Genomic DNA, 27,929 nt, shown 5'->3' on the forward strand with positions numbered 1-27,929 from the left:
AAATTCTCCAACCCAGAAATTAGTCCAGAAAGCTGCCCTTCTGCCATTACCAACCTTGAATGGAGCCAACATTTCCACCTTATTCCATAGCCTTTCGAATATAAAGGTCTTCCATGGATGAGATTGTTCCACTTTTCAAACTTTAAATGAAAGACATCAAAATTTTACCATTTGCTTGGATCTTCAATAAACTCCTTCAAAAGGACCACGTTCCAAGTCAATCAATGCATTGTTTGCAAATAATTGATTGATGATAAATTTTGAGTCGAAAAAGAGTTCTAATGTTTCATTAATTTTTACCCAACTATTAGATTCAAAAAGTTTTGGAACAACCCAAAGATTATCAAAATCAGCTTTGAAGACTACCGGATTCTTAATCACCCAATATTTGCTTGTATTCTGTTTTGTGGTATCGAAGAAAGAGTTCTTGGATGTTCTTTTGATTTTGCTATCTCCGCATAGCTTCCCTTCATACTTTTGTTTGGCTGCTTCATAATTGCGTAGAACATGATGATTTAGAAGGAGAACCAGATTTTGTATTCATGGTTGTCCTTGAAGTCTCCCAACATTTTTCCAAAACATTTCCACCCCTGTTTTATCTTCACCGATGGAGATATGAATAAATGATCTCCCTCCCTTACAAGGCCATGCATTGCATCTCAAAACCCACCCACTTTTGGTTCTAAATTTGGAAGTTTCAACACTTCCACTCTCAACTTTTTCTTTCTTATAGAAATAATCTTCTTCAGAATTCCTATTCAATTCTTTCACAATTTCAATGAACCACATAAGTTGAAAGATTGATGTTGACATATTAATATTAGCTTCAACATCTTCTGTGTGAAAAGCTTCATCTTCATGCCAGATGTAGAAAAAAGGTTGTCAATTTTGCAGCTTTTTACTTCCATCTTTGTGAAGTAAGAATGATTGCTAGAGTATTGCCAAAGTACAAATCGACGTATAGCGGTGTCTACTGGAGAGGGTAATAGACCAGCAATGATGTTAAAGGGAGGGAGGAGGAGAGAGAAAACAAGAGAGAGGGAAGAGAGAAAGAGAGAGAGTACATACCCTTTCCATTTTTTAATATATGAAGCAAGAACTCTATCTTAAGGAGGATACAGATGAAAATAGAAAATTTTATATGAGGAATGCAGCCCTGACATTCCTTGATTCTATTGTGTCAAAGCACTTTAATTTCATTACTTCTCAAAATGTCCCAAATAACCTAGTCAATCACCGTTCATTTGTTAACCAAGTCAAAAGCTTTTCCAATGCGTCATAAATAGAGATAGAAAAGAAATTCACTCACATCACATGCAAGCTTTCTATTAAGAAGTGGTACAGCCGGAAAAAGAGGTTCTTCATTGTTCACATCCTTAATCGAAGGCACCTCACCACTCAACAGATATTCACTGAAGACCAAACCTGTCAAACATTTCAGGTAAAATTTACCACTAAAAAATAAAGTTCAAATTTAAAATTTACAAAAGTAATGTTTGGTAGTGGTTTTGAGAGGGCATGTAATGAGGGTGCTGTGGTTTGTGTGGAATCAATTATTTTTGTATTCCAATAATCTAAATGCAAGATACGTAGTCTTCTTATATAGGAGAAAGGCTCAATAGATAAAAGGAAAATTATAAAGAGAATAAAATAAAATCTTTGCTGATTTTACACCTAATTATCTTATTTACAACCAACACTCTCCCTAAAGCTACTTTATATATATCTTCCATTGCAAGCTTGGAAACCAATCTATCAAATTGTACCGTTGATAGTCGTTTAGTCAACACATCGACAGTTTGTTCTGAACTGGGAAGATACGGGATACAAATAACACCAGTTTCAAGTTTCTCTTTCATGAAGTGTTTATTGATTTCAATATGTTCTGTCCTATCATGTAGAACTGAATTATGGGCGATAGAGATAGTAACATTGTTGTCACACTATACACGTACAGGTGCCTTTTGAGAGACCTTCAGTTCATCCAGTAATCTTTTTATCCATATTCCTTCACATATACCATGAGCTAGAGCTCTAAATACTGCTTCAGCACTACTTCTGGCCACCACATTTTGCTTTTTACTATGGCAAGTGACTAAGTTACTGGCAATAAAAGAACAGTAGTCTGAAGTAGACTTGTCCATCATACTTCTTGCCCAATCAACATCTGTATAAACTTCAACTTGGCGATGGTTGTGTTTTTTAAATATGCCTTTTTCTAGAGTTCCCTTCAAATATCTCAAGATTCAATACACTGCTTCAAAATGAATCGATCCTAGTGAGTGCATGATTGACTTACCATGCTTAGTGTGAAGGCAATATCTGGAAGTGTGTGGAAAAAATACACGAAGATACCTAAGTAAGTCTGTTTCTCTGAGTAAATCAGTAAAATAATTTCTTTGATGCACAAAGATACCCTTTACAAATCATGCAAATTCCATTCCTATGAGGTATTTTAATGCCCTGAAGTCCTTGATCTGAAATATATTTGCAAGTTTTTCCTTTTATGTTGTCAATTCTATAGTGTCATCCCCTGTAAGGATCATGTTGTCTGCATACACAATCAAAATCGTAGTTTTGTTATTTGTAGAACCCTTGTAAAAAATGGTATCATCAATTTGACTTTGAAACCAAAACTAGTAACTACTTTTTCAAATCGTCCAAACCATGCTCTAGGGGAACATTTCAGTCTGTATAAAGACTTCTTGAGTTGATATACTTTGTCCTTTCCCAGGTCAATTTCAAATCCTAGTGGTAAGCTCATAAACACTTTTTCTTTGAGGCAACCATTGAGAAAGACATTTTTTACATAGAGCTGGTGATTGGGCTAATCTAAATTTGCTGTAAGAGATAACAATACTCTGATAAAATTAATTTGATCAACAGAACCAAAAGTTTCCCAATAATCAATTATAAGTTTGAATGAATCCTTTTGCAACTGATTTTGCTTTATATCTTCCATCATTACCACCAACATTACATTTAATGTAAAAACCCATTTACACCCTACAGTTTCTTTTCTCTCAGCAAATCTACTATTTTCCATGTACCATTCTGTTTTGGAGCATTCCAGCCCTCCATAATAGCTAGTTTCCAATTTGGATCATCTAAGACTTCTTGTATATTCCTTGGGAAAAATAAGGTGTCCATCCGAGAAGTGAAAGCTTTATGACTATCTGACAAATTTTTGTACAAGATATAATTTGCAATGGGATATTTAATACAAGCTATAGGGATATCAAGATCAGAGGCAAAAGGTAAAACATTTCCATGGTCGGAAAGACATCGAACATTTTTCAATAATCAGGAGAAACAAGAATGGAAGGTTGGTTACCTGGAGTTTCAGAATCATCCCTTGGAGTACGAGAATGGATTTGGGACGAGTCAGTTATTTGATCCTTATTCAATTGATTGAACCCCTTTCTAGCATAAAACTTAAACTTAGGATTCAGATCATTAGGATCTTCTAGTAATTCTCTCCTTGAATTAAAAGGCTAGATACTTGCATTGAAAAACTAGAGAGATTAGGACCAATAATATTTGGAAGAGAGATAGATACATCCCAAAAAGTATCATCCTCAAAATTTGGTGTTTTCTCCCCCAGAAGATTATTTTGGGTGAAAAAAGGTTGGTTTTCCAAAAATAACACATCCGTATTCGCATAAACCTTTTTTAAATTTTAGGATCAAAACATTTATATCTCTTTTTGCTAGAAGCATACCCTAGATAAATACCTTTAATAGCTCAATGATCTAATTTTGATCCAAAACGACTAGGAAGATGCACATGACAAATACACCTAAAAACTGTAATAGATAAATCAGAGGACAAACAACTAGTTTTTTCTTTTTTGAAAAAACAAAAAAGAAACGAGCCTCTTCGTTAAGAAAATGAATAGACAAAGTAGTTTTGAGCAATGAAGACACAAGATCTAAGCCTTTGGGATCAGCAAGTGCACCTGGACATCTCAATTAGGTTAACACTCCCTTAGCACTCTCGTCACATCCGAATTTAGACCAAAAAGTTAAAACTCTTTCAAAACAACAAGAGGAGTTTTATAATTCAAGACTTCAGAAGGCATTCAATTTATTAGGTAGATAGCCATGAGAATTGCTTCCCCCACAGGTACTCAGGAATTCATGGTAAACCTTTTGGTCCAAGCAACCTCTAGTAAATGCGTATTTTTGCGTTCTGCAATTCGGGTGTCTCAACATGTAGATCGGTGAACAATGCCTTTATTTAAAAAAAAAACTCAAATATTCAGTTCCATTATCTAATCATAGAATACCTATTTTAGTTGAAAGGTGGGTTTCAATCATATTAGAAAAACATGTGAAAACATCCTTGACGTCAGATTTCTTTGTTAGTAAAAAACCTGAAGAAAAACAAGTATGATCATCAATAAAAGCCACAAATTAACATTTTCCATTGTAAGGTTATAAATTTAAAGAGACCCCCAAAAATCACTATGAATTAAGTAAGATGGTTTTGAAAATGAGTAAGGTTTTGATGAACAAGAACGATGACTTTTTGCAAATATGCAGTTTTCACAATTTAATTGAGAACAATCAACTCCCTTCAAGAGATTTGGATATAGAACTTTGAGATTAAAAAAAAAAAACTTGGCTGCCCTAGTCTACAATATCAAAGCATAATTTGTCTTTAACAGAAGAATAAATTATACTACTAAAGACGAGTTTTTGATACCACAGGGTTCATCAAAATAGTATGTCATCTCTTAAAGCTAGTAGTTGAAGGTATAATTAATACAATATCTAACACTCCCCCACTTGTGGGCTTGTAATATGAAGAGCCCATTAATTGGAAATGTATATTAATGGAAAAGGAAATAACATTATAGGGACTTGAACCTAGGACATCTTGAAGCAACCTGCTCTAATACTATATGTGATAGTATGGGGTTCCATCTCAAAACCAATTGGCAATAAGAGGAATAGTCTATCTATTTTATAAGGACTGTGAGTCCTCTTGATCTTTCTAATGAGCAATTCTCAACATCTCAACATGCCCCCTAAAGATGGTCCCTCTTTGGGTTCAATAATCTTGATCGGATCTCGATTTATTTTTATTGAACCGAACACCCATTTAGGCTTTTATAGGCTCTAATACCATCTTAAATCACCAATTGACCCAAAAGCTTAAACCAACAGGTGAAGATAAATTTAATATAGTAACACTATCAAGCATCCTAGCACGTTCAAACATCCTCTCTAAGGCTTGATCCTAAAAAATGCAATGAGATTCAAAAAAAATAATAGACTTCGAGGCTCACAAAAATTCAACTGAATCTGAACCAAGCCAATTTCTGTTAGTCGAACCAAACCGGTTTCTAAAGACCAAATCGAATCAGTTCCCAAAAAGTCAACCGAACTAACTTCTATAAATGAATTGGATCCTGTGACCTAATTGAACCCAGCCGCAATGAACAAAGAAACAATGATGCAACCGATCGAACAAGGGGAATAAAAAACAACCAACTGGACGAAACCCACGAATAGATGACATCAACAAATAGAGGCGGTTGACACATAGGTGAATAGAGGCGACCAACGACACTAATGAAGACAACCTAACGTGACAACTACAAACAACTCATGATCAAGCGCCTGAGATGGAACGTCTCATGAGAAAGGAATCGATCGGCGGCTGATATGAAATGTCTAGCAGAGATACGTGATTGACTAAAAACGGAAATCGTGAGTGATCAAAGATGTTCAGTGACAGAGGCAGGGTTTTTTAGGGTTTTAGAAAATCGGAGATTTGAGATTTTCAAAATATTATAGTCTATGATACCATCTCAATTTGAGTGAAATCAATTACTTTTGTATTCCACTAATTGAAATTTAAGATACATAACCTTCTTATATAGGGGAAAGGCTCAATACATAAAAGGAAATAATTATATTGAGAATAAAATAAAATCTTTGGTGATTTTACAACTAATTGTCTTATTTACAACCAACAGAGTGTTTTCATTTCTTTAAACAGAAATGAGTCTCTTCATTAATAAAATAATATGATACTAATGCTTAAAGTACAAGAGAATTATACAAAAGACAAAAAGAACTAAGGATCAAGAGGCACAACCAAGCATCTCAACTAGGTTGACAATCCCTAGTGCCCACGTCATTTCTAAACAAATGAACAATGATTAAATCATATCTCAAAGTAAAGAAGAACTACAACAAAAGGATACATCATAAGGGCAAAACAAAACAAGTAGTACAAATCCCTTTACTTGAAGGAATCACAAAAAGTCTAGTAAAACAATAATTAGAAGACTGGAAGAAGGAATGCTCTTCGAATTTGAACTAAGTCCTGCACTACAAAAACTGTGAATGGCTTAGAGAGGGCACATCGGTGGGCGGCGTTGAGCCTAGCTGCTTCAAGCCAATCCAACCAAGTGGAAGTTTTTCATGGAAGATCCTTTGATTTTTTTTAAACGAAAGCAACCCTCTTTATTAATAATAATATATTAAACTAATGCTCAAAGTACATGAGCATTATTCGAAGAGAAAAAAATTCTGGAAAAAATTCAGCCTATAACGAAACAAGAAGGCACACCCAGGAAACTCAATTATGATGACACCCTTTCTTTCTAATGCTTAGTAACTTCATTTCTTACTTTGATATAACTGTTTGGGCTATTTTTGTTCCTCGGTTGTCCTTAAACTACCAACTCACCTACATCTAGTGTTATTAAACTATTCTTTTAAAGGAAACCAGCCTCTTTATTGATAATAATAATGTAGCTCAAAGTACAAGAGGTTTGTAGAAAGAGCTAAACAAAAAGGACACTTCCTTTAGTCCCTAACCACACTCTAGCTCCTTTTAGGGGTCTGGAAAATATCGCTACTGAACGCTTAATCTTCTAAATGTTTCCAAAGCAAAGATTCAAGTAAAAAGAAACCAATGTAATTTCATACCAACAACAACAAAAATAACGAACTTCAGCTGGGTTGTCCTCTATGTTTGAAGGCTAGCGAGAATCTTCCTCATATTTTTTTGAATTGCCTCGTCTCTTCATTCTGCTAGGTAAGAATTTTCTCCTTGTTCCATTTTGAATGGGTTTTTTATCGTTCACCAAGTGTTAGTGTGGTTCAACTGCTGTCAGGTCCGACTTTATCCAAAAAACCCCGTATAATATGGAAAAATTTGTCAAAAGCTCTACTCACAGAATTATGGTTTGAGCATAATCAACGTATCTTCTATGATAACACAAGACCAAGGGCAGAAATTATGCATACAGTAGATCTTAATGCTGCAGCTTGGTGTTCCTTAAAAAAGGAGTTCATTAATTATTCCATCCAAGACATTTGCCTCAATTGGGATGCTTTTCTCACCCATCTTGCCTAATAGTTGCTGCATCAGATCCATTGTTTGCAGATTACACAGTTGAAGCTCCTTGCTGCATTGTGAAGCTTTGAAGAATTGCCCATGTTTAGCATTTAATTTTGAGATTTTATTCATGGGCCTTCCATATTGTTTCTTTCTGTTTTTCTGGTTCTGTGTTGTCTTCTGAACCCATGTAATAAGCTGGACTTCTTAATATTGTTCCTTTGTTTGGTTTTCTGTTTTGCTCGGGATATGACGATTGGCACTATGGGGGTGTCAACCTAGTTGAGATGTCCAGGTGCGCCTATTGATCTCCTCAAGGATTTCCTTGATTACTTTTTATTGCTCTTTGTATAACTCTCTTGTACTTTGAAAAAGCCTTTGATAGATCTGGATTATGGCTTTTGGTCTTCTTAATTGTTCCAAAATCTTGCAAAGAAAGTCCCCTAACAAGTGCCTTCTGCCCTCAGCTTTGTCATCTCTGTTTGAAGGTCAGTGAGGAACTAGTTCATCTCTTTCTTACATGCCTGTTTTCAACCAATTGCTGGGGGAGTATACTCTCTCTTTTTATGGTTGCTTGGGTTTTGATGGATCGTTGAGCTCAAATGCGTTTCAACTATTGAAGGGCCCGTCTTTGGCAAAGAAACCGCACTTAATATGGGAAAACATGTCTAAAGCCCTTCTTGCAGAAATTGGTATGAGCGTAACCAACGGATCTTTCGTGACAAGGAAAAGGTTTGGTCAGATATTGTAGACACTGCAAAACGCAATGCCACGACTTGGTGCTATTTAAATAAAGAATTGAAGGACTAATCCATCCAAGATCTATGTCTAAATTGGGCCGTCTTCATTTCCCTACCAGCTTTATAGTTGCAGTTTCCTCTTCAAGCTTCAGAATGCAAGATCTACCGGTCGGCTGCTTTCTTCATTAGAAGACTTTGAATGCTTTTATTTAGTAACAGGTTTTAATGCTGTTGGTCTTTTATGGTTTTGTCTTAGCAAGCGTTTGTAATGATTCCAATCTGCCAGAACTTGTTTGTCTGAAAGATTTAAGAAGTTATGCCAAGCATTTTTGACCCTCCTCAAAGTGCCTTTTTAGAAGGAAGGAAAATCATCGAACCCATTCTCATTGCCAACGAAGTGGTGGAAGAGTACCGAGCAAAGAAGTAGAAAGGGTGGTTAATTAAGTTGGACCTTGAAAAAGCCTTTGATAGAATTGATTGGAACTTTTTAGAAAAATTAATGGTGCAAAAAACTTTTGATGCCAGACAGATAAATTGGATAATGGGTTGCGTGCACAACCTCAAACCGTGCCCCATCAACCGTAGGAAATGTCTTCGGTTTGCCATGTAAAAGGTTGCCAACAAGTCCCCTCAAGAAGTGCAAAGGGGTGAGTTTGAAATAGGTTTTGTCTAACATACTGCCAAGCAAGGAAATTGCCAAGATATAGTGTTTTTGAAAAAAAAACAAAAGGAAACTAGCCTCTTCATTACATTAAGAAAATGAATAGACAATATATATAGATAAATTACAATGAAGAGACTAAGCCTAAGCCTCGAAGATCAACAAGTGCACCTGAGCATCTCAACTAAGTTGACACGCCTTAGCACTCTCATTATTTTCAATCCTAGACCAACGATTACAAGAGTTCAGATCCAATACAAAGATAATCGAAAATAATCAGCTCATTCCAAATAATACAAACAAATAATAAAAATAGTACTAATACATCTCATTGGCCCTAAATTGCAAAAGAAGGCAAGATAACTTACTTGCACGATAAGGATTTAATGTCCTTAGTTGAATGGATTTGTATGATTTTAGATTGCAGAACATGTGGATTAAGGTCACTATGCTAAAGCACCCAAGAGCAAGTGATGTTGAGGACCTTATACGATTGGCCAATGTAATGCCAAGCATCATACCGATAGACTTGCTCACCATTCCTTGTGCTTCACCTTTAGCAATCACCTAGAATAATTTATGTTTCTTTCAGCACATATGCATTGGAAGGATAGGGTCAATTTCATTCAAGGTATATATTTTTTTAAACGGAAACAGATATCTTAATGCTAAAAGTACAAAGGGGATACAAAGAACAAATGGAATAAAGAGAATAGCACAACGAATTATGAGGTGCACCCGGCCATCTCAACTAGGTTGACATCCCCTTAGGCACCTCATCATCTCCGAATAAGATACCCAATCCTTCTAGGCTTCCAAGATAAGTACAATACAACGGGATACCATCTAGACCAAAAACAAAATATTCTGAAATACAAAAGATCTTATTTTCCTTATGCATCAAGAGTAAGAAAAACATAGAAAATGGGCATATGCCTCAAGCCCAGCTTAAACTAGGAGATACACGTTTTGGATGTTTTCTGTGATTAAGTAATACGTAAACTACAGTTATCAAGGTGGATTGAAGTGACAAAAGTGTAGAAGCAATTAAAAGGCATCCACCTACACGTGAAGGTTAAATAGAATACATTAATGCAGAAAATCAGCAAAGGTAAGCTAATATATGTCCACCATTTAATTAATATATGTCCCTCATTTTTCCGCACTTACAAAACATAAAGATGTAGAAAGACAAGCTATGAAATATTGGAATACAGAAGAACACCTTTAATTGAATAATTGATAAACTGGTAACCTCTCTAAAATGATAACTTTTTTGAGCCCCAACTTGGGCCAAAGGTCTAAATTAATAAGATAATAATTTTCACAAAGATGAGTATATAAATTTATGGTCCCTTCAAATATTATAAATGGATAATTCTATAAAACAACAAATATAATTGGGACAATGCAGTTAAATTTTTACTTGTTGAATTATGGTTTGAAAGGAATCAAATAATTCTAATGTCTTTTGCAAATTTTTTGTAGTACAAATTGGATATTGGGGATTCGAACCCAAGACCTCTTGTCCTCAGGTGTATACACAAGTGCCAGTTGAGCTAAGCTTTTGTTTGCATGTCTTTTGCAAATTTTTCAGCATTGCCTCTCCAGTGTCATCTGCAAATTGAAGCCTTCAAACATCTTTTTTGTGTGTAATTTTAAGATGAGACTACTCAAAACTTCAGCAACAAGTAGGCTTATGTTAGCCTTGCTTATAGACAATATCTATTTCGTTTTTTCTTAGTTGGACATGATGAGGATGCTAAGAGGGTGTCAATCTAATCGAGATGCGCGGAGATGCTTGGGTGCGCCTTCTGATCCTTTGTTTATTTGCTAATTGTGCAATCCTCTTGTGTAATGAGCTTTTGTCTCATTATTAATTAATTTATTAAAGAGATTGTTTCCTTTTTTAAAAAAAGAACTTCACTAACAAGTAGGAAAAGAAAGGAAGAGAGTGGGTCTCCTTGCTCCAATCCCCTTGAAGCTAAAATTCTCCCTCTTGGACGACATATGAGTATTTTGGAATTTTCACACATCCCATAATCCAAGGGATCCAACAAGGATCAAAGTTCTTTGTCTCCACTTTCTCCAAGAAGACCCAATCCACTCTATCAAAGGCTTCTTCAAGATCTAATTTAAGAATACAGCCTTGTTTCTTTTTAGCTCATTATTACTCTACTACTTCATTTGCAATGAGAATTGGGTCCAGAATTTTCAAGCCTTCCAAGAAAGCACTCTTAGTAGAAGCAATGATGCTTGGCATGACCTTCTTTAGCCTTTCCATTAGTACCTTTGCAATCAGCTTGCAAACTGAAGTTGCAAGACTAATAGGTCTGAAAGCTTTCACCGTAACAGCATCTCCCTTCTTCTTAATCAAACAAATGAAGTTCTCCTTGACACATACATTTATTTTCCCATTCTCGTAGAACTCGTTGAAGAGACTAGTGAAGTTGTATCTGAACTGATCCCAAAATTTAATAAAGAATTCTACTGTAAACCCATCTGAACCTGCTGCCAAAAATGTGTGTCAAGAAAAAGTTTAGGAGTAACATGCTGCAAGTTTTGGTAGGACCAGCCTTTAAGAAGAAAGCCTTTTTTGCTATGGAGCAATGCGGTTAAGGCTTTACTCGTGGAGCTGTGGTTTGAAAGAAACCAGCATGTTTTTCATGATAAATTCTCCCAATAGATAGACCAATTTGAGTTTGCTAAATCACCTTCATAAGAAAGAAATGTTTGAAGGCTTTGTAGTTGGAAAAGATAGGATTCACATTCCTATCCTCCAATTTGCGGATGATACGCTACTGTTTTGTAAATTTGGCGAGAAAATGATGGAAAATCTTAGGAAAACATTACTAGTCTTTGAATGGTGTTCCGGTCAAAAGATTAATTAGGAGAAATCAGCTATTTGTGGTTTAAATATTGAGGACAGCAAGGTTATTTCAACAGCAAACATCTTAAACTGCAAGATAGAAAGTCTCCCCTTCATTTATCTCGGTCTTCCTTTGTGAGGTCATCCACAAAGTGCTCGATTTTGGCAGCCCATTATTGATAAAATCCATGGAAGGCTACATAAATGGAGAAGATACAATCTCTCTAAGGGTGGGAGGATTACACTTTGCAAATCAATTCTATCCAGCCTCCCCACTTACTATATGTCTGTTTTCCTCCTGCCAGAATCTGCTCTAAGTTCATTGGAAAGAATCATGAGAAAGTTCTTTGGGGAAGGAAACAAGGGAGGAAAGCTAAACCACCTCGTAAAATGGGATGCTGTAATTAAATCCTACAAAGATGGAGGACTTAGTTTGAGCAAGCTGAAGCACAAGAATCTGTCTTTATTGTCTAAGTGGGGATGGCGTTTCTCAAAAGAACAAAATTCCCTTTGGTGTCAAGTGGTTAGATGCATTCATGAAAGTAGTACTTTCAATTGGCATTAGAGTGAAAAAGAGTGTGAGTCTAAGAAGTCCTTGGATTAGCATATCAAGTCAATGGCGCAAAATTGATTCATTGGCTCTTTTCAAATTAGGTGATGGCAGCAGAATATTGTTTTGGAAGCACCCTTGGATGGACATTATCACTTTGGAGTGTAATTTCCAAGATTGGTTAGGATCACACTCAATCCAATCGAAGCCAAAAGATCCCAGCCAATATCCTTAAAACTCCACAGTTATTTTATAAAAGCCAAATTCAAGATATCTTTATTAAACTCTTGAATCGTGACTACATCTGAACTGCAATTTTTTATGAACTTTTTGTACATAACATCAAAAATCGACCGAGACTTATAAATTCAGCCATTACAGATAGGACAAAAAGACTATTGATCACTAGCCTTACAAAGGATTCAACAAAAAGCATACAGAAGGCCTCAGCGAAAAGTGCTATACGAGATTTAACTCAAAACAAAATTAAGCTGGAAAGATAAAAGCTCTCCAATTTGAGTAGATTTCTTGAACGTTGTAGCTTTCAGAAGGCTTGGAGAAGGAACACCACGAGGAGGCATTCTTACAGGCAACTTCAAAGCGATCCAACCAAACAAAGAATTTATCATGGAAAACCCTTTGACTTCTTTCAAACCATAGTTCTGCCAAATGCGATTTTAATGCATGTATCCAAAGTGATTGAAGGATTTTTTTGAAATGCACTCCAACTAAAAAGTTGTTGGATATTTCCTTGAAGGTCAGCACCAAACACCCAAGAAAAATTAAAGAAAGAAAATAACTTCTCGCAACATTGTGATGCGTACAAACAGAAGAAGAAGATATGTTAACTTCTCCATTCCGATGACATATAGGGAAAATGGAAGAAGAAAGCAGCTGTTAGAAAGTTTAAGCTGCATTGCAGAGGATACATTAAGATGACCGATCATCATGATCCAAACAAGAATGTTAACCATCCTTGGGATGTTAGACTTCCATAGCACCAAGTATAGCAACTTATCCATTGGAGAAGAAGAGGATAAGTGAACTGAGAAAGACTTTACTGAGAAGACCCCATTACCCATCAAAGACCATGATCTTTTATCAAAATCATCAGAAATTAATCTTGCTGCAATTTTTCTAAGCAACACTTGGAACTCAAGTATTTCCTCCTCTTTTAACAATTGCTGAAAAGCGATGGACCAAGAAGCCAAGGAGCTCTCCCAAGAATCTGCCACTGACCCTTTTGGAAGTAATGCCACTTTGTATAGTCTTGGGAACAAAAAATTGAAAGGAACCTCACTCTCCAAAGTATCTAACCAAAAAGCAATCCCACAACCATTTCCCAACTTTTCAGTAGCCAAAGCATCCACTTTCAACCATGTTCTAGATATACTTATCCAAGGACATCTCAAGCTCTTCCCGTCTTTTCCAGCAATGTGCCAATTGAAGGAATCTTTTTCGTTTATACTTCTAATCACGTTACCATAGAGAAGTCTCTTCCTCAATGTATCTCCAGCCACATTTCGCCAAAGGAGCCAAAATCTTAACCTCTAAGCCTCCTAAGCCGTGGCTTCCATCTAAAATGATTTATTGACTGTTTTCCAATCCCCTTCCTTGGCCCACTTAATTTTACACTTTCGAAACCAGCTCACACTAACCTTTCTAATCACCTCTTCAAGGCTCCTTTTTAACTAAACCTCTCCTCAATAAGGTCATTTTCAAGTGGACCATCCAACTCAAAATTGTCAATTTCGCCAATCCTAGCAACAATCTCCTTTTTAACCCGAATATTCCCAAACACCTCTTTGTTCCAAGCTCTCAGCTAGCCTTTAAGAAATCTCAGCTATTCCATCAATCTAAACCCCTCCCAACCTTGGATACTGGTATGCCACCAAGAAACAATATTTGCTGTAAAGGAGGGATGGTCAAGGCACATGTTCTCAAACTTGAAGGAAACTGGACCCCAATTCAACCTCCCATTAGTCAAAATAAGGGTCCAGTGATCCGAAGTGATTCTAGACCCTCTAACCTACCTAGGGTTCCCAAACCTCTCAATCCATGCTTCCAACATAAGCACCCTATCAATTCTCAAGGCAGCCCTACAATTGGCCCATGTAAATTTACCCCCCACAAGAGGAGGATCAAACAAACCACTTACATAAATGAAGTTGTTAAAACATCTCATAGATCTAATGATTCTCCCTCGCAAAGCTTTCTCATCAGGAGAACGGACCACGTTAAAATCCCCCACCACACACCATCTCACCCCACAATAACCGAAAAGATCTCCCAGTTCTTCCCCCCAAGAATCCCTGTGACCCAAAACTCATGACCCTCACCATCCAAAAAACGCTAGAGTAATGGAGTGTCTGTCACAGTTCACTTCAAAAGCAACACACAACCTCGAGTTCCACAACACAAGAATCCCACCAAAGAAACCTTCAGCCTTAAGAACCTCCCACTCCACTCTCTTACTCTTCCAAATACTAGCTATTCTTCTCCTACAAAAATCACTGAGTCCTCCTACACGATCTCGAGTTGTTTTTTTTATGATTGACCTTTGTTAGTCTCCTTTTAGTGGATGTGATGAAGGCCCTATGGGGGTGTCAACCCAGTTTAGATGTCTGAATGCGCCTACTGATCCACAGTCTCTTCATGTGTGTGCTTTTTGTATATCACTCATGTACTTTGAGCACTAGTTGAGTTCTATTTATAAAATAAAAAAAGGTAATAAAAAAAAAAGGAAAAACATGAATGTTGCAGCTACAAGAAAGTATGGTAATCGTAACTTTGCTAACATACACTAACCAGAGAAGAGATTACTCTATTTCACCTCGGCAAAATTCCTTTGAGCAGCAAAGCCAGCATAAAAACAACTCCTAGTAGCAGCCTGAAGAAAAAAAATTGTATTCAACTTTCAAAGCTGTGCAACTCCATTAAAACTTAAAATCATAATAATTTTTTCAGAAAAATGTAACTTATTTTACAAGGTATATCAGGTGAAGTCTCTGAGTCCATGAACGTTATAGCTTGCCTTATCTGCCAGATTATATTGCATATAGCAGAAAAGTTTTTTTTTTTTTTTTTCTGAAACAATAACAAGACTACGAGCCTTTCTTCTGCCAGATTATATTGCATAAAACAGATTTTTTTAAAAAACGGAAACAAGACTATCAGCCTTGTTTCCATTTCAAAAAAACTTACAGAAATTAAAAATAAAAAAATTCTCTGCTTTATGCAATATAATCTGGCAGAAAAAAGGCAAACTATAACGTTCATGGGCTCAGTGACTTCACCTGATACAAAAAAGCTTGAATGAAGTAAAATGGCAATATATGTTATTCAACTTGAAATCAAGAGCTGAATGTAGATGTCGAGGGAGATACCAATGACTTGAAAAGTTGAACTTACAAAAAACAAAGATGCATGTGCGGTTGGACACGTCAAATAAGAAAGATGTATACAAGAAAACTTATATATTTGTATTCTATTAATATAATTTTTTTGATAAAGGACCTAGCAAGCCAAGTGTACATAGTAGATTAAAAATGTTAATACACATGAAAAGAAAACTTTAAAGAGAAGTACAGGAAGGAGAAAATAAAATAATAATAATAATAATAGAAAAAGGTCAATTTACACTTATCTTTGAGGGTTGTATCAACAAAAATCCCAAACTCATAGTTGTAACAATTTTTGTAAGGTTGAGCTTTCGTAAATGAATCAATTTGTACACTCCATAAGTAATTTATATCTATTTTCAGTTTATTGCATTTAAAATCAACTCAAAATCACCTAAATAGAAGTATTTTTCTTCTAATCCTACCAAAGTAGCAAGCAAATTTCTCGTGAAAATTTTCCTAATAAGTCAGAAAAGAATAGAAGAAGGCAAGAAGATGAAAAACCACTTAAAATAATGAAAATCCACTACTATCAATTTGGTTCTAGTTTTTTTTTTCCTGATATTAAGTTACTCCCTGCATCTAAGTACGTTTATTTTTTATTTCTTTTATATATGTGAGTGTCCAAGCTAGTTTACGCGCACCTCGACTAATCTCACGTGACAAATCGACTGCATTTAGGTGTCAAGAAAACCCAAAGTAGGTGGCCATCATGCGTTGAACCTTTTGACCTCTTAGTCATTTACTGAGACTATGTCTCCTTTTTACTACTAGATCAACCTATGATGGTTACATTTAAATAAGTTCATACATGTGTGAAAGTTATGCATTACCAATTTTTAGAACATAATTCTATCAGATGGTCTAACTTGATTCCAATATGAAAGTATAGGGTTTAAATTATTAGTATGGAATTTAAGTGATACAACTCCCAAAATTTAAGGGTAAAATTTGATTCCCCCCTCCCAATTCAAGAAAGATTAGAAGATACTTATGCCTAAGAATAATGAAAGGCATTTCTTTATTTTATATAGAAAACACAACTTTCATTAAGAAAAAAATGAACGAGTACAAGGGCATAAAAAGACCAAGCCCACAGAAATCCATTAGATAAACAAGGTCCAACTAACTAAAATGTTGCCAAAGCGAGACATGATAATTCACCAAGGACCAAACATCACTGGCTCTTCTCCAACCTTCTACACCCTTGGTTATTTCTCTCAAGCCATATCACCCATAGAATGGCACACACCCCTACTTCCCAAAGAAAGCAACCCTTCTCTCTAAAAGGGATCCAACATATTTTTCTATTGATTGTGCTGACACAATAGCAACTAGGTTGACACCCCCTTAGCACCCTCAACACAACCAAAAAGCGACAAAACAATATCAAAACAAAAAACCACAAAAACAAAGCCAAACAAAAAGATAAAAAGAATCTGTCCAAAGCAAAAACAAAAACAAAGGCAGCAGGCTGAGAACAAAGAAGAATAAGCCTTGATTGATTGAGCAAAAAACTGTTTGAAGCATAGGGCTGATCCGGAAGTCCTGATCATCAAGGACTTCAAAGTGGGGATGCTGTAAAGACTGGCCAATATAACACAATATCCTACGTCGAAGATCTTTTGCAATACATTTTCTAAAAATTCCAATCCACTCTGTTAAAGACCTTTTCAAGGTCTAATTAAAGATCCATCTTTTCTTTTTTCGGATTCTATAGTCCTTCACAATTTTGTTTGCTATTAAAATAGGATCCAAGATTTGGCGCTCTTCCAGAAAGCCACATTGTAATGGAGCAGTAATACTTGGCATTACTTCCTTTAATCTTTATGCGAGAACCTTTGCAAACAAATTATAAATTATTGTTGAAACTGATCCAGCAGAGAACATGAAACTGACCTTTCTTCTCTTGACCATGTGAATTTACCGTTGGAAAACGGAATTTCTAGTAGCTTTGCCACTCTAATGAGTTTATTAATCTTTCTCATTCCCTTTGTTAATCTTCCTACTGGAAATCTCTCTTGAACTTTTCGAATGATGTTGAAATCAGCTCCCAAACACCAGGCTCCTGTACAGTGGTCTGAAAGAAGAGACAACTCCGGACAAATTTGGTTTCTATCTCAATAATGTGTGGGACCATAGAAGTTTGAAATCCTAACATATTTTTCTATTGATTGTGCTGCATTTTACTGAAAGAGAATAGTCTCGTTTCAGAACTTCAATAATCGACAACTTAGATTCATCCCACATAATCAGAAAAACTCCTAATCTGCCACTAGCTTCAAACAAAAACCCAGCCAATTCCTTTTGAACTCCATAGTGCCTTCATAATACAAGTGGCAATCTCTTCTCTTTTGGTCTCCTGAAACAAAACTCTATCTGGATTAGCTTTCTTCAAAAGATCTTTAATAGCCAATTGTTTCAAAAGGCCCATGAATCCTCTACTGTTCCATGATATAATCTCCATCTTTGCTACCTCTGCCTTATATCAATTCAATTTCACATGCTGCCAAGAATGGAACCAACTCTTGAGGGGGAAGGATACTTGCTGACCTGCACGAAATTTCTTTTTCTAGGGAGGAAAACAATTTAATAAAATCTGGACCGAGAGAGTCACTGTCCTGTTGCTTCTCTGTCTCTGATTGAATTATTTCTTCCTCAACTGGTTCAAATTCTGCAGTACTTACACTGGTGACTGATTCAACTTCCATAAAACCATCATCTGGGTTCTCAACTTTTTTGAGACAAGAAGTATCTTGCACAAAATTAAAGAATGAACCAGAAAGTTTGGAGGACGATTGAGAAAATTTATTACTTAAGGAGGAAGGCAGTACTGACCTGTTGCCCACTGAATTTGGAATTTGTATCTTCACACAACTTTCCTCTAATAAGTCAGAATTAGCCAAGCTCATCCAAATGTTGCGAAAAGAAGTTCTCCCTTTGGTATAGGTCTTGAGGTGCTTAGAAAAATTTCTGGCATGAAATGGAATAGCTTTCATTGCAGAGGATATTTTAGTCTTGGGAGAGGCTGGTAATTTTGGTTGAGAACTGAAAACAGGGGATGGCCCGCAAGTGAAGTTCCTTGATGGAGGAGAGGATTCTGATTCTTCCTCTAATTCGTCAGACTACCAAAAGCCATTGGAATTCTGATTAATAAATTTCTTGGGCCATCTGTGTGTCATCTTTTAAAATTTCTGCAGATACATTAAGTTTGAAAAAATCTGGTTGGGGAGGGCTAGGTGAGCTGTTTTTTGAGATAATAAAATGCCGGCTGGCTGCCTTTTTTTTTTTCGATGTCTGTTTTTCTCTCTGTTCTGTTGAAGTCTTTTCCCCTTCTAAGTACGTGGAGATGCCAGCTATACCCAAATTTGAATTTTTCCTTCTGAAAATTATTTTTTTCCGGCGAGGATTCAAGGGCTGAAACTCTTTCCGACCGGACAAGGTTTTCTTCATCCCCCAATGATGTAATATAGAATAGTTAGTAAAACAGTTTAATTGTTTAAACTGTTAACTAACAGCTGTAGATAGTTAGTAAAACAGTTTAATTGTTTAAACTGTTAACTGTTAAAACTGTTTCATAAAAACAGTTATATCAACTGCTTGTATACTTACACATTCTTAATAAATATCCCTTCTCTTAGCCATTAGAGGCAGAGAATTCATTTTGAGAAATAATTCTACTTTGATTTACACCACCCAACTTCCTAAGTGCTTCGAAAGAATTTCTCGAGATGCAGGGCATTCTGTTTGAGAAAATTCCAGGTATCTGGGAGGCCATCACCTTGGAGCTCTTCATCTAAAATCATTGAATTAATTCTACATAAATCAATAGTATTGGAAAAAACACTTCGAAATAGATCAGATTGGACTATTACAGGAGCTTCTAAGGGTTCAAAATCCCCAAAATTAAGGAAAAAATTTCATCGGTTCTCACTCTTTAATTCTATAGTTGCTGGTAAGAATCTGCAAAGATTTTTCCAAACTTTAATTCTTGCTTCAGAGCATTTGATCAGATTGAGTGTTTCTAAGGCTATACTTTCCAGTCCACCAAAGTATGCTCCAATTGCTTCAAAGATAATTCTTCGCCATAAGTTGAGAGGAAGATTTTTTATTGACAACCATCCTCCGAAACCTTCAATAAGAGTTGGTCTGCTGTGTTTGGCTTCATTCCATTTTTCGAATAACAAATGAAATTTTTTCCATAATTGAACCATTTGACCTGAGCAAAAATTAAATCTTCGAACTTTCCTTGAGTAACTTTCATGATGGCTTTGTCTGCAAATAAAGGGTTAATATTGATTTTGACTTGAAAGAGATCCTCTAGGTATAACTTAATGTCCTTCCAATCATCAAATTAGAAAAGGTTTTTTTGATAAATAAGGCCCCCACATTAATTGGCACACATTGGCGCTAAACGAACCATCAAAGACCCAAACTGATTTGAGCATATATGCTAAACCAACAATTTGATGAGAAGGGACAGAAAATGAATAGGTGAATTAATAGCTCACTGTTTTCCAAGCAAAGGGGGCACACTGAAGGCAGCAAACACGTATTGGGAAGCTTCCTTTGCATAGTCTCGAAACAGTTTAAAGAACCCACTGCCATAATCCAAACCAGGACATTTATTCTCCTTGGACTGCTGGTTTTCCAAAGTGCTTTAAAGTAAACTTTTTCCAAAAGTGAAGAGGGAGAAAGGTGCTTTGAAAGAGACTTAACTGAAAAATGGTCTGAGGATTCTAATGACCAAACTCTCCTGTCATCCAAGTCCGTTAGACCTTTATGAGATATGAGTGTTAAAAGACATTGGAAATCTTGAATTTCTTCATCTTTAAGCAATCTTCGAAATACTAAAGACCAAGATTTAGTGACAAAATCCCGGTGGGCAGCAACTGAATCATTTGGCTGCTGAGCTAATCTGAAAAGATGTGGAAACTGAGATTTAAAAGGTAGATCACCTATCCACAAATCTGTCCTGAAAGCTACTCTCCTTCCGTTCCCTGTTTTGAAAGTTGCCAACTCAACCACCTTTTCCTATTCTCTAGAGATACTGATCCATGGGCTTCTAAGACGGTTTCCTGATATGTTTAGAGTCTGCCAATCAATTCTTCAATCTCAGGATTCAAAGGAATTGATGTTAACTCTTCATCTCCTGATAGCTTAATGAGATCGAATCTATTGTTGTTGAAACATTGAATCTTCTTTTTTTCTAAAAGGAAAGGAATCTCATTTATTATAAAAAATAAATGAGGCAGAGCTCAAAGTACAAGAGGGTTATACAATGAGCAATTAAAGAACTAGGGATCAGTAGACGCATCCGAATATCTCAATTAGGTTAATATTCCCTTAGCGTCTTCATCATATCCAAAAAATAGAGAAATGAAATGACATTGAGAAAGTAAAAATGGTCCAAAACATAAGACCTTTACATCAACGGCCTATCATTAACAAAAGACTAAAAGACAACTCTAAACCAGGCAAAAACAAGGCCCTTGCTTAAATCTCCTTAGCTGAACTCAAAATGAATAAACAATAAAAGCTTGCTAGTTGGGTGAATGTCCTGTAAAGTAATCTTGAAATCATGTGACCATGGAGCACCATGATGAAGTGTTTAAACGAGCATACTCAAATCGACCAAACCGTACTAAGCCGTATTGTGGAAAACTCATTGATTTCCTTCAAACCATATTTCTACTAATAAAGCCTTGGCTGCATTGCACCATAAAACTGATGAGGTTTTCTTTAATCTGGTCCAGGGAGAATTTGCAGCACATTACCACTAAAACTGCCATAAAAAACCCATCTGAAATTAAAAATTTGCAGCAGCCTACACCAACAATTCACTGCATAGGACACTAAAAAAAAAAGGTTTTGAAGGTTTTCTTGATTCATACAATATAAATGGCACATATAAGGAGATAGGCAATGAGAGGAAAGATTTTTTGCAGAAAAGAGGCACAATTTAAATTCCCTTGAAGCATAATCCACATGGATATGTTGACTCTTTTAGGACTCTTAGTTTTCCAAAGCACCCTATATAAAGAAACATCAATGGGAGAAGCAAGTGATAGATGAGTAACCAAGGATTAAGAACCCACTTGGTTCTAGGGACCAAACTTTCTTATCTACGATAGAGTTTACCATTTTCCCTCAATCACCAACCTCCTCCTCTTTCATTAATCTTCTAAAGTAAACCGCCCAGGAACTAGTTCGGCTATCCCAGTGCTCAAAAATTGACTGTTTAGGCAAGAGGGTAATACGAGATAATCCAGGGAACTTGTTCAGGGGAATATTATCCAACCATGGATCAATCTAAAAATACATTATGCTGCCATTACCAATTCTGAAAGTGGCTAGTGCTTCAATCTTGCATCATTCTCTTGAAATGCTAACCCACAAGCTTCTCAAACTCAAATTCTCCTTCCTGCTAGTGTGCCAAAGGAAGGGGTGGATACTATGAATACTTTTAACTACTTTGAACCACAAGGCCTTCTATTCTGACATGAATCTCCATCCCCATTTGATAAAAGAGTCATATTTCTTAATCTCAAATCATTTAGGCCGAGGCCCCATCTCTTTGGCTTTTGGTGATTTTAGACCACTTAGCTAAGTCTTTCACCACTTCGTTGGCAATGAAAATGTGGTCGAGAATAACACGCTTTAGAATTCCTTTTGGAGTTTTGTTGAGGATAAGGTGATAAACAAATTGGCCTCTTGGGAGAAATGTTTTTTTTTTTTCCTCAAAGGGAGGTGGGCTGACTTTAACTTGATTGGTGTTGAGAAGTATTCTGATTTATTTTTCTCCCTTTCTAGAGCCTCAAGGATCAGTGTGTAAAGGCTTGAACAAACTCATGAAGGATTCCTATGGGAAGGTGTGGAGGAGGTAAAGGAGTGTCGGTGATTAATTGGAAATTTCGGCAGGATGCCCGTATATTTGGGAGGGTTGGAGTTAGGAAATTAAAGGCCTTGAAACAAAGCTTATTTGCAAAATAGTTATAGCATTTCCCCAAGTCCTCTTCTCTTTAGTAAAGGATTATCGTCAGCAAGTGTCAAATCCCAAAGTCTCGCAACTCATGACATGTCAAGTGGCCCATGTCGAGTGGCGAGAGGAGAACACTCAGGGCTGAAAACCCACTTTACGACGACCCTCTCTCTGGTGAAAATCCACATTCGATGACCCTTGCAACTGAAGAGGAGGGAAAGAGTGGAGAAAGAGAAAATCAAGAAGAGAAAGAAGGCATAACAAATTAAGGATAATTTGGTATTTTTAGCTAATGATGGCATAAGCAAAGTGGCAAAATTCTTAAGGTTCAAAAGATGGGGCAAAACCCATTTTCGGCTTGGTTTTTTGGGGACTCTCTACAATTGTCACTCACAATATCTTTAAAGACACGCCCTATAGTTCTCCCCAAAACACTTTTCTTGATCTATAATTTGAAGGAACATAAACATTTAAAACCGAAACTTCTTCTCCACTACCCACCTCCACTTCAATTGTTAAAGAGAAGGCGATCTAATACATTTGTGATCATGATCTTCTACTCATTCCATGAACCAAGATCCTCCACGACCTATCAAAAGCTTAGACATTTGCCCATCCATTGGTTTCATTTAATACTTCTGCATTTCACTATCTAAATCAAATTAAGCTATGCATTCGAAGAAACTTACCAGCAGATTAAATATATAAACATAAGGCAGCAAACATGAGGAATGGGGCATATCTGTGTAAATTAAATTACGTATCAACTTCCAATAACCTGAATCAAGGCAGCTGCAGATCGTCCGGCCCCAGCAGCAGCACCGATCACGACAAAATGGAGGGGAAATGCGGGAGTTAACATTTCCATCCCATAGGCAGCGTTTTCCAGAAGATCAGCGAACAACCTCCACCCCTTCGGATGAACATCAAAGTGCCGTCCATATTTTGAGAGAAAAATTTTACTTAGATATCCAAATCCATCTTTCAGTACCCAATTCACTGCAGCAGCAGTCGGAATAGCTCCTTTCCCCAATCCAACAGCATAAAGCAGTGCCTGGTTCCCAGCGAGGGTTCAAGCAAAATTCAGTAAATTACTTTTTTGTTGGATGAGAAATAGGAAAGAGGAACCACAGATGAACTTAAATGGGCACCTGAGTTGCAAGCACCCCACTAACTTGGCTGGCAATCCCCTGGACTCCTCGCCAAAGGGAATATTCCAGATAGTCGCTGGTGACACTGTCTGGAAAACCCTCCGGAAGCATCAAACGCGTGAATATATCGCTGCAACGAAGCCAAACGTTGACAAAGGAAAAGGATAACGAAGACGACGGCATGCCAGTTGCAACATGGAACTCATCTCTATACGTATCGAGAATGAGGCGGATTCGCTTACCTCCTTTTACTTCCCAAATAGACTCGGTGTTCATATTGTTACGTGCTAGCGCTACTGCCAATTGAAAGAGGCAGAAACAACCCAGAACAGAGGAAAAAAAGAAAGCAAGGAAGGCATTGTCCGACCATGGGGGAGAATCACCGTCATACTGCCACCATCCAAAACCCCCAAAAGGATTCGAATTATTCCAGCCACCATTGTTATTTCCATCACACCCATGGCCGTCACCAGCCAGCAAAGGAGAATGAACGAGAGCAGGTTTGATTCTAGTTCCATTACAAGGAGAGGAATAACCTTGAAAGAGTTTTGTGGGTTTAAGAAAGTGAGGAAATACGCTAAGAGAAGGTCTTAGTGCTGTACATGACCTTCGCATAGAAGAATCCAAGCAATGGTGAAAACGGCGGACTGGTACGTAGTTTAAGACATCGACATAGACTGGCCGAAATGGAATCGGCTCCGGCGGCGGCGCCTGATAAGAGAACGGCAGTACCCCATACATTGCAATGAAGAAAGACTCCTGCCGCAATGTGAATGGGAGTCGGTGACGTGCAGATTGATGGAGTTATATATGAGACGAAAGAAGCAAGTACGAGCTTGAGGACACTGCCAGCATCGTTTCGGGGCAGCCGGCACGCCCGTTTTATGTCCTAACCTTGAGCTATGATGTATTTCTAAAGATATTACCAAGTTTGTGGGATGCAATAACTCAAAGTTGATGTGTCTTTTAAAAGCTATATTTCATTCCCAAAGTGTGCAAAATGATTATAAATACTATCGAACTAAAACTTCAAACAAACAAATCGTTACCTGAACCGTTAAACGATGGAATGTCAGGTTCTTTCAATTAACTATTTTATTTACCAAAAACTAAAATGGGTTAAGATATTAACAATACATTGGTATTGAAATAATTGTCATGTCAATAAATTACATTTACCAATTGGTATCAAACTCTTTTGGTAAAAGTTCAATTTCAATTCAATTTGTTTTCAAATTTCATTTCTAACCAGAAGAGGCTGATTGTTTAAGCTCTGTTCGAATAAATTTTATTCTTCAAGTTTTTTATTATTTCAAGAGATTGAATTTCGAAGGTCCAAGCTCTATGTCCGCCTCTTTGTTTAGGTCTAAGTTTGTGATCCTGGCAATAAGACGCAAGAAAACACAGTGAGACAATTAATAGCAGTAATCCACTTTAGCACATACATGTATAACTTCTTAATCTAAAAAATAAACATTTATAGAATGATCATTTAAAAATTTTCAAATGTCTAATTTCTTAAAGAAATTTTTGTGTTCTAAATCTTCTTTCAAAGAACTTTCTCAAAAAGAAACTGAGGAGCAACATATTGTTTCCTCTTATACAAATGATGTTACAAATGAATCAATTCGAATTGCAAAAATAGAAAATGATTTTCTCAATTGGAGAATTTCCAAACTTGATTCAAAAACAATTTACTTTCAAAATACTTTTAATTTCAAAGAAAATATGTGTCACTACAAGAAGTAAAGGTTTGCCCAACGCACACATGCGTTGGTAAATTCACCAAAACACGTCGTGAATACCTATCCTGACGCCAAAACCAACATCAAGAACGCTGTCATTACGACGTCGAGATTGGCAAAATCGACATGCAAACATGAAGACGTCAGCAAACACATTTGTCGGACGAGGGCTTCCTCGACACGCACAAGACGCCGAGGAAAGCCTCGTTCGACGTCTGGTCAAAGCATCGGCAATATGTGTCCATGTGGACGTGTTTTGTGCATCGAGAAAACGTTTTTGTAATATTTTGTAATATATTATTATTTAATTTTTTACTATTTGGGATCGAATTCGATTTAAATTTAATCAAATTCTAAAAACAATTAACATAAAATTAATAAAAATAATAATAAAATATCAAATCGAAATTATATAAAAATTAACTCAAATATTAAAAAGTACACATTTATAGGTTCAGAAACTACATGAATAATAAAAACTAAAAACATTGGCTTAGCATAATTGCCTAGAATGACCAAAGGGTTGTGAGTAGAATGTGCAAAGAGGGAAGTTGAACATTATTACGAGCTACATCGGAAAAAAATATGAGGTTGCTTCAAACAGAAGCGACCCTTGCTTTGGTGGTTCCAAAAAATTGATTGGGAAAAGATGAGCAGAAAATGACGAGATCAAGAACCAAACAGGTAAACCATAGAAAGTTCCTACTTAGACTGTCTAAATTATGTGTCTGATTTCATCTAGAACCTTAGTCTCATTTGCAAACCACTGTACCAAAGGTTAAAGAAAAATAAAAAAGTATGGTTCGACAAACACGTCCAAATTTTTCAAAAAATTAAATCTTTATTCAAATCAATCCTTTGTCTCAGTCTCATTAATTCAAAAGCAAATTGTATCGTTGAAACTAATGTCTTCAATATAGGATATCGAGGAATCCTCAAACAATATCTAGATAAGACCGAGTCAATAATCTGATTTCACTCAGAAATTTGGAACGATACACAAAAAAATTACTCAACGATAAAAAAAAGTATTACCGACAGTAGTTCTCTATGTTCAAAATTTTCAAAGAGAACTAATCAATAAAATATTCATTATCAAAACAGATACAAGAACTTCAAAATTTGTGTTAGAAAAAAATGTAAAAAAACTTGTTTTAAAATAAATTTTTGCTAGATAGCAAGTCATACTATCTTGCTTTGATTTCGAGGTTGTGCCTATAAAAGGAGAACAAAACCTCCTAGTTGATTGCCTCTCAAGGGAGTTTCTAACTTCAAAACTTTCTTGGAGAAAAATGAGTTAAAAAAAGGGAAGTGCTAGAGGAAGAGTAAACTCTATCCCTTCAAAGGGCAACCACAGACCAATATGTTATGGATATAGAGTGTGATAATGTATATAAATACCCGTTATTACAACCTCTTTTATTAGAATAACTTGGAGAAAAATGAGTTCAAAAAAGGGAAGTGATAGAGGAAGAGTAAACTATATCCCTTCAAAGGGCAACCACAGACCAATATGTTATGGATATAGAGTGTGATAATGTATATAAATATCCGTTATTACAACCTCTTTTATTAGAATAATGAGGTCAATATGCATAAGAAGGTGATTAGAACGCGTAACTTATGTTGTAAATACATAAGTATTAAGAAATACATCTTACATAAGCGTATTATGTCTATTTTATGTGATTTCCATGTCTTAACGCATAATGATTAGAAAGGAAGAAACTAGTGAATCGCATAAGACACTTCATGCAAATGCTACACGATGAAAACTCATTTAGCGACTAATACTTCTAGATGAGGAACCACATCATCATGTAAGGACGATTCACTGGACAACAAGAACAGTAGTTGAAGTTAATGTGAGTTCACAAGGCTACAACTGACGCTGACAATCTTATAAGAATAGAAGTTTTCCGTCGTTGACAATCTTAAAAGAACAAAAGTTTTAAGCTAAAAGTTGCCTATAAAAAGACTTAATCCTCCTCAAGCTAGAGGAGGCCTGTATAGGCCAAGGTCTAGAGAGAAGGGCGAAAAGGAATACTCTTTCTACCAACTATAAAGTGTTTCTTCTTCTTCTCTGGTGAGACTGTTAGTGAGAGCTTAAAGTCTGAACGAAGAGAAGTTCATCTCCCATGTTCCCCCTAACTTGTATGTTTTCCCCATCTTTTGTCTTCCATCTCTTTATTCTCTGTGTAATATTTATAATATTCATATTGTACTATGGTCAAAGGCCTACATTCTTTATATATATTACATGTTTATACCTTTTCAATCCATCATATCTCTACTTTCCATCAGTCAATGTGTTATTGCTAGTCTAAGTTGTTTATAGGTTAATAAAAAGCTTTGCTTATCAGTCTTATCACGTTAGTTGAGCTATTCTCATCACTTGGTCAATGTAAGTCGCCAATTACCCAAGAGGGTAAGTAGCAAGGACATGGCTAACACGCGTAAGGAAGAGTTCT

At 36.3% G+C, this 27,929-nt stretch overlaps 1 protein-coding gene across 2 annotated transcripts in view; it reads right to left on the bottom strand.

Annotated features, from left to right (window-relative positions):
- Positions 1-24,649, bottom strand: part of LOC101209948 (protein root UVB sensitive 1, chloroplastic) — a 44,690-nt gene extending 20,041 nt beyond the window's left edge. Inside the window, exons 1-5 of one of the 2 annotated variants that reach the window (XM_011653043.2) lie at positions 23,714-24,647; positions 23,341-23,616; positions 15,013-15,069; positions 9,129-9,327; positions 1,310-1,425 (exon numbers count right to left, since the gene is read on the bottom strand). In XM_011653043.2, the coding sequence (XP_011651345.1) occupies positions 1,310-1,425; positions 9,129-9,327; positions 15,013-15,069; positions 23,341-23,616; positions 23,714-24,454 (1,389 nt within the window). In that variant the 5' untranslated portion in view covers positions 24,455-24,647. Of the gene's footprint in view, positions 1-1,309; positions 1,426-9,128; positions 9,328-15,012; positions 15,070-23,340; positions 23,617-23,713 lie in introns of both variants that reach the window. The other variant, XM_031882241.1, reaches the window with a different exon arrangement.
- Between the last annotated feature and the right edge of the window lie 3,280 nt (positions 24,650-27,929).

The sequence above is a fragment of the Cucumis sativus genome, chromosome 3 (genome assembly GCF_000004075.3).
Source record: "Cucumis sativus cultivar 9930 chromosome 3, Cucumber_9930_V3, whole genome shotgun sequence".
NCBI lineage: Eukaryota > Viridiplantae > Streptophyta > Magnoliopsida > Cucurbitales > Cucurbitaceae > Cucumis > Cucumis sativus.